This window comes from Dendroctonus ponderosae, unplaced genomic scaffold, assembly GCF_020466585.1.
Source record: "Dendroctonus ponderosae isolate FM_Combo_2020 unplaced genomic scaffold, Dpon_F_20191213v2 Dpon_F_20191213_6, whole genome shotgun sequence".
Classification (NCBI taxonomy): domain Eukaryota; kingdom Metazoa; phylum Arthropoda; class Insecta; order Coleoptera; family Curculionidae; genus Dendroctonus; species Dendroctonus ponderosae.
In genome coordinates, this window is record NW_026018814.1 from 788,625 (window position 1) to 795,757 (window position 7,133).

The following is a 7,133-nucleotide window of genomic DNA, read 5'->3' on the forward strand; positions in this document are numbered from 1 at the left end:
ATTTAATTTTTTGCGTCGAACTGTTTATTGATATTAGCAGATTTTTGCTCCTCTTCACGTCTCCTCTCTGGTCAGTCTTCATCGAAATCGAAATGCATTGGAAGATTTCTCTCACTTTTCGCATTTAAAATAAATTTATTTAAAACTCCGTTACTTCAACAGTTGCTTTCGAGCTGGTTAAGAGAATTATAATTAGCATTTCCGATTCTCCGCATCTGGGACAATTGATTAATGAATGATGATGGACTTAGGTGATCATGGCCACCAATCGCATTGAAACTCTCGACCCCGCCTTAATCCGGCCTGGTCGTATCGACCGGAAAATCGAATTCCCTCTTCCCGATGAAAAGACCAAGCGACGAATTTTCAACATTCACACCTCTAGAATGACATTGGCCGAAGATGTTAATCTGCAGGAGCTGATAATGGCCAAAGATGATCTTTCCGGGGCGGACATCAAGGTAACACTGTTGTTTAAGTCTTTGCTGCAAAACGTTCACGTTTTCGCTTCCAGGCCATTTGCACGGAAGCAGGATTAATGGCGCTGCGCGAGCGAAGAATGAAGGTGATGAATGAAGACTTCAAAAAGTCAAAGGAGAGCGTCTTGTATAGGAAGAAAGAGGGAACTCCCGAAGGACTCTACTTGTAAACTGTCTACTATGTAAAACGTTTGGTTTTTTTAAATTTTCCATCCCGCCACTACAGGCGTTGTTTTTTACTTTGTAAAACCCAAAAAACCTACTCTTTACGGAAATGTTTCAAAACGCCGTCAACATTACAAAATGTATTCATTATTTCAGTAGAAACGGATAAACACGTGTAAATGGAAAAATAATATTAACATGGCTTAAAAAACAAATGTATGCAATAAAGGCGTATTTTTACTTACACTTCGGAAATAGACGATTACTTCAACAGGAAACTCGGACGGGTTTTAAAATCCTGCGGATGCATTTTTTAGGGACGCGCTTCTTGAACAGCAAAGATGTGGATGGCGCTACATTTAGGACTTCGGTTTGGCTCCAAACTTCAGAGGCGGCCGTCGTGCTCGGTTTAATGGCGCGTCGGGGTCTGTTTTTCACGTCTGTAATTAGCCGCTCTATCAGGCTAATATCGGTTCGTAGATCGGCAACTCGTTTTTTGAACAAACTTTCAGATAGTGTGATCCTTGAGGCCTTCTTGTGCTTCTGTTGCTTTGTGAACAGGTTTTCTTCCGATGAATCGCTAATGCGTTCTCTCAGCTTTCGCTTCAGTCTTGCTCTCTTCTGGGTGTTTTCAGCATCCCGGCCGTTTACGGCCTTAACCAACCGACGCTCCAGCCTTTCAGCAGCACTTTGATCTTCTGATAAATCGCTGGCAGTTATTTTTGTCTTCAGTTTCCGCTTTTTCTTCTTAACGCCTGCAACATTATCGGTACTCTTGCTCTTGCTATTTGGCGAGTTCTTAGCGCCTGAAAAATCAGCTCCACTCTTTGCGCTGTTTGGTGAATCGTTTCTGTCGGTTTCCGTTTCGATGACCTGTTTGACTTTGTCTCTAATCAACGTGTTGCTTAAAACCAAACTAGCAAGATCATCACACCTGTGACATATATTCAGAGATATTTTGCCGTTTTTCACAGCAGAAGAGAATTCTTCTACTAGTGTGTTTAGTCCTGCAGTCGACTTGTCTTCCACCCCAGTATTCTGATGAATTGAAATAAATGAGTTTTTGCACATTTTCTGCATGTCTGAATCGGTAGTGATGATTGAAATATTGCCAATCACCACATCGGCAAGATGACCGTTTTTGGGCGCTTCTTTGGCATTTTCTGTAATCTCTTCTTGAACGCTATGGGTGGTTTCTTCAGCCACTACCGGGGTGATTTCGTTAATGCTAACTTTGGATGGTTCTTTGCCTTGGCATGAAGCCCTAGGGGAAATGTGCTGAGCGGTTTCATCGTCGCTGGAGGAATCGTACATCTCCACTATTCTCTTGCGCTTCGTCGGCACTTCTTTAGCCTTCTTTCTGGGAACCTTTATGATGTCATCATCCCCCAACAAGTCGGCATCTATTATTCTGGATTTTTTGGACTTTTTTCTTTCATATCCCAGATCATATTCATTGCCCGAAAGCAGCTCGTCTTCTTCATCATCGCAAATGAATGAATCATTAGAACCACTATCATAAAAATTAGACGCTTCCGTGTCGGAAGACCCAATTGATTCGCCTTGATCTGGTATAGCGTTGCTGTCTTCTGAAGGAGTGTCTTCTTCGCCTTAAAAAAAACAAAGCGATTAAATACCTGCGACTTTCTCAATGAAAAAACCGTTCGCTTACCTTCCTCAGCCATTCCATCAATGAATCCATTGCACGGCATCTCGGGTTCAGAGTTTTCACTGCTGGAATCATCGTCCTCGTTGATTTTTTGCCGAATGTAATCCTGCAGAGCTTGCGCACAGTTTTTGACGGGTTTGTCCAGCTGTAAGCAATTCAGGAAAAATTAGTATAAAAGTAGCCAAGCAGAACTGTTTACTAACCGAATCAGCCACTTCAGGCATGATCTCATCACCCGGCTCGGTCATCGACACATCTATGGATGGTTCTGCTGCAAATTCCACTTCCATATTTTCTTCACTATTCACATTTTCAAGTGGTTTAATAAGAGACTCATTCTGATTATCACTAGGTCCATTCTGTTTTGAAGGTTTTTCCAACTCCTCACTCTCTATTCGAATAGTTGCAGGCTCTTCTAGACACGAGCTTTTGCTATGTTCGGTACTGAGGAATTCTGACACGGTTTCATCTGCGGAATTGTTCAATAACACACCATGTTCAGCTGCTTTAAACGCTGTGCTTTGATCATCATCATCATCATCCGCCAGGACTTTTTCCTCATGGTCTTGTGACTGATCTGGCAAAACTGCACTGGCATCAATAACTCTAGAAATATTTGCTGTATCAGATAGATTAGAGACAGCCGATTGCGATGCTTTTGTCTTAGAATCGCAAACATCAGCCATCAAGCTCTCCAGCCCACCACTGCCTTCAGACTTAATGGGGGAAATAAACTTTAGTTCTGCAACATCTAGTTGTTTCGTTTTGTCGCTTGCAGACACATTGGGATAATTCATCATTGCTGCTTCTTTTGGGATGTCGGGGACACTAAGTGTTTTTTCAATATCTCCGATTTTGGGTACTTGGCAATACGTTTTACGTTTAGTAGTTTCCTCAGTATCTTGGGAAGACGTGACTTCTCCAACAGTACTCTCTGCTTTTCGGCTAGTCAAGTTTTTCTCAGCTATGTGGGTGAGATCTGACGAGTTCGAGTCTTCATCGGAAGGCAGAAAAAACTCATAGGGAGTTAAATTTGCGTTCATGCTCGCAGATCGCTGGAACACTTTTATCTGCTGATGCACTGCTTGAGGTCCCGACCAGTATTTCCCTGAAACTGAAAATTTCTTTAGACTTCGCTATTGATGATTCACGAGGATAAAATAACTAATATTAACTGACAAAAACTGTCTTGCCCACAGGAAGTGACGGTAGGTATGAACTGAACATGAAGGAAAAACGATGCCAAATAGAGCCAATCTTATAAACTCGGGGATCTTGATTCCATATTGTATAGCTAAGGCTTTAAAAGGCGCAGTTTTTTAGCAGAATTGCCGGAGTTTTTAACCTTCAGTAGTTAATACTGCACATTCCGGACTCTTCTGAGCTAAGTCAAGATTAAAACCGAAAGAAAGAACGTTAATTCGTCTATTATTGATAACAATGATAATTGAGTAATTGTTCTAATGAGGCTTAAAGCCTTACCTGTTAAAAACCAATTTTCCTGACAATTTCTCGAATTTTCACTATAAACAACACAAAATAGACGAACGGTTATTGAATTATTTGAAGAATGCGTCAAATTTGGACGTTTTGCATGGTGGGGAAAAATGGAGATCTGGCAGCGCAGCAAGATGGGCTTAATCGAAAATTTAGTTTAAACCTCTCTGGTTTTGTGCTTACAAAATTTATGCGGTTTATCACGTGGATTGGAAAGTGTCTTGAAAATAAGCCGAATTTCGAGTTTTTATTAATTTCCTTTCGACATAAAAAGGTTACAAATATGCATTTATAAAGTGTTTGGGTCAATAATAAGGAAGAAATCGTCGGCTAAAGATCGTGAACGCTTAAAAAACGCTTAAAATGTGCCGAAAATGTCTATTATTTCAGATCTGAAACTTCTTCCATACTTTTTAACGAGTTCGTAGCATTCCTAACGTCCGAGAGTTCAAAATGATGTAAAATTTAAGACATTTTGAGGCAATTTTAATTTTTTCAAAAAATCGACCCCCACCCTTAGAAAAATTTCGGTCAAAAATCAAAATTTTGCATGCGTGTTTTTTGAGCTCAATCGATTCCTTTCGACCTAAGAAGGTCACCAATATGCATTTATAAAGTGTTTGGGTCAATAATAAGGAAGAAATCGTCGGCTAAAGTTCGTGAACGCTTAAAAACGCTTAAAATGTGCCGAAAATGTCCATTTTTTCAGATGTGAAACTTCTACGATCTTTTTCAGTGAGTTCGATGCATTTCTTGCGTCCGTGAGCTGAAAATGATGTAAAATTTGAGATATTTTGAGAAAATTTTCATTTTTTCAAAAAATCGACCGTTGGAAAAATGTCGACCAAAAACGAAAATTTCGCATTCGTGTTATTTGAGCTCAATCGATTCCTTTGGACGTAAGAAGGTCACAAATATGCATTTATAAAGCGTTTCTGTCAATAATAAGGAAGAAATCATCGGCTAAAGATCGTGAGCGCTCAAAAAACGCTTAAAATTTGCCGAAAATGTCGATTATTTTGGATCTGAAACTTCTAGCATGTTTTTCAAAGAGTTCAACGCATTCCTCGCGTCCGTGAGCTGAAAATGATGTGAAATTTAAAACATTTTCAGAATATTTTAATTTTTTCAAAAAATCGACCCCCACCCTTAGAAAAATTTCGGTGGCAAATCAAAATTTCACATGCGTGTTTTTTGAGCTCAATCGATTCCTTTCGATCTAAGGTCACAAATATGCATTTATAAAGTGTTTGGGTCAATAACAAAGAAGAAATCGTCGGCAAAAGAGCGTGAACGGTCAAAAAACGCTTAAAATGTGCCGAAAATGGCCATTATTTCGGATCTAAAACTTCTATCATGGCTTTCAATGAGTTCGATGTATTCCTCGCTTCGGTGAGCTGAAAACGTGGTGAAGTTCAATATTTCTTTTAATAAACCGCCTTCTAAGCAAACATATCAGCAACAACAGCATAAGATAATTGACTAATTTTTTATATTAATGCTTATTTTGCACAAACATGCAACTGAAAATTAGCGAAAATACAGAAGAATGAAGAAATAGAACAGACGAAAGCACAACAGGACATCGGCTGCAAAATCCCTGTATGTTTAATGGACGATTTTCTTAATTATTGTGCTCCTGGGCAGGAATATCAAACTGAAGAGCCACTAAAAGATACGTCAAAATGCTTCCAATCACCTAAAAAACAACGCACAGTTTTAATCCTTCTGGTCTGGCCACCAACAGCTTACAGGGCCCATAATGCCAAGATCAGCATTGAAAAAATCGTTCATAGAAAATGGTCGTTGATTGGTCACTTTGTTGACGAAAATCCGAAATTGTTGATGTTCCTCATCAGTCTGGGCACTTAGGGAACATGCGATTAGTATCGGTTTCAAGCCCTGAACCTAAAAATCGAGTGAAAACTTTCGAATATTCATCAGCTAATGCACCTACGATTCTCATCAAGTTGTTGATGTTTTTGAAAAACCAAAAAAACCCAATAAAATGCGCCACCACGTAGATGCAGTTCAACGCAAATGTACTTGTAGTTATCACTTTGTCGGATTGGTACATCAAATAAACCATGGCCGAGTAAATGTTGATGATCAGTATGGAAACTTCGACTACAATGCATGCCAGCAATTGGGGAGAAGTGAACTGTTGGAAGAGCAGGACGATTTCGTAAATTTCCTCGTGGCTGATGCGAAGATATTCAATAATCTCCACTCGCGTCAGCTTTTCCATCTTCTCTGGCAGAAAATGCGCCTCATCGCACATTTTCTTCGGGCTGCAAAGGCCGCTAAACTGATACTCATTGCGCGACAAATCGATGCTTTTTTTTGGATGTATGTGCCGATACCCCAAGTAGTTGCACACAACATTTTCGAAGCAGATAAACAAGCCCGTACAGTACTGAATATCTGAAAATCCATATAAAAAAACACGCAAACCTTCTCACTCTGATGGCACTTACAGGAAAACCAAAATACGTAATTGACGCTTGGCGTGATGTTCATGTTTCTGAAGAACAACACGTGCAAAGGGAGCTTGTAGCTGGTGAAAAACGCGAAAAACATAAAAGCGCCATTCTCGAAAGTGAACACCGAAGCAATGAGAATGAGCAGGCTCTTCTGGAATTTTACTGTAAGCTTCTTTGCCCTCGGGCAGAACAGATGGTCTCTGCTGGCCTTAATCAACCCCTCAGTCATTCTGAGCCACAAACGCACGTTCCACAGGTACAGTATTGCCACCGACCAGTAAACCACGCTAAACACATTGGCTAAAGAGTCCAGGAAAACTGCCATATTGGTGATTTGGAACCTCAAAGAGGGCATAACATGGACGGATGCAACGGCCAAAAGAGTCATCAGGACGCAACTGTACAACATCCAGAAGGAGGACAATTCATATGCGCACTTGCCATTCAAGTGGCGCCAGGAATAAGGGAATCTCCCTATCAAACGCATGGGAAAGATGCACAGTTTTAGGGTTTGGCAAACGCATAAGGAATGCCTGCTAACTTTTAGCGGAGTTTCCATAATGCTCAGCTTGCTATAAGGGTGCACTTTGTTGTCAGAGCTTTGCCTCATCATGGCTCACTTTGACTACTACCTGGGCATGAGGGTTTATCACCTCGTTTATCTATCGGGGAACGAAATGGGTTAATCAGGGGATAGATATTTTGCCTCGCATTATCCCTAACTGCGTTGCATTAAGGGTGAGTGATCATTCCAGAGATAACTAAATGGCCTTTATTCGAAGTTTCTCAAGAACCATTCGAGCCACAGAATTCGTTTTGGCATCGTTGGATAGAGAATTG

General features: G+C 40.5%; 4 protein-coding genes across 4 annotated transcripts; 1 reads left to right on the plus strand and 3 right to left on the minus strand.

Moving 5' to 3' along the window:
* Nucleotides 1–251: 251 nt before the first annotated feature.
* LOC125504850 (26S proteasome regulatory subunit 4-like) lies at nt 252–872 on the plus strand (the record flags this gene model as incomplete). Its single annotated transcript, XM_048667438.1, is given in 2 exon segments — nt 252–461; nt 515–872. Coding segments are annotated over 2 exon segments (345 nt in total), but the record flags the coding sequence as incomplete, so codon positions are not given.
* LOC109542314 lies at nt 772–3,898 on the minus strand. Its single transcript, XM_019911498.2, has 4 exons — nt 3,796–3,898; nt 2,517–3,427; nt 2,317–2,458; nt 772–2,254 (listed from the first exon to the last, which is right to left on the minus strand). Exons 2-4 carry the CDS (start codon nt 3,354–3,356, stop codon nt 912–914), a joined length of 2,325 nt encoding a protein of 774 aa, XP_019767057.2. The 5' UTR covers nt 3,357–3,427; nt 3,796–3,898; the 3' UTR covers nt 772–911.
* A 1,452-nt stretch (nt 3,899–5,350) lies between these two features.
* On the minus strand, nt 5,351–6,169 carry LOC125504757. The gene is made up of 3 exons (XM_048667169.1): nt 5,768–6,169; nt 5,563–5,718; nt 5,351–5,509 (listed from the first exon to the last, which is right to left on the minus strand). The coding sequence occupies exons 1-3, from the start codon at nt 6,089–6,091 to the stop codon at nt 5,435–5,437; spliced, it is 555 nt and encodes a 184-aa protein (XP_048523126.1). The 5' UTR covers nt 6,092–6,169; the 3' UTR covers nt 5,351–5,434.
* Nucleotides 6,159–7,040, minus strand: LOC125504756 (the record flags this gene model as incomplete). Its single annotated transcript, XM_048667168.1, is given in 1 exon segment — nt 6,159–7,040. A coding segment is annotated over 1 exon segment (748 nt), but the record flags the coding sequence as incomplete, so codon positions are not given.
* Nucleotides 7,041–7,133: the final 93 nt, after the last annotated feature.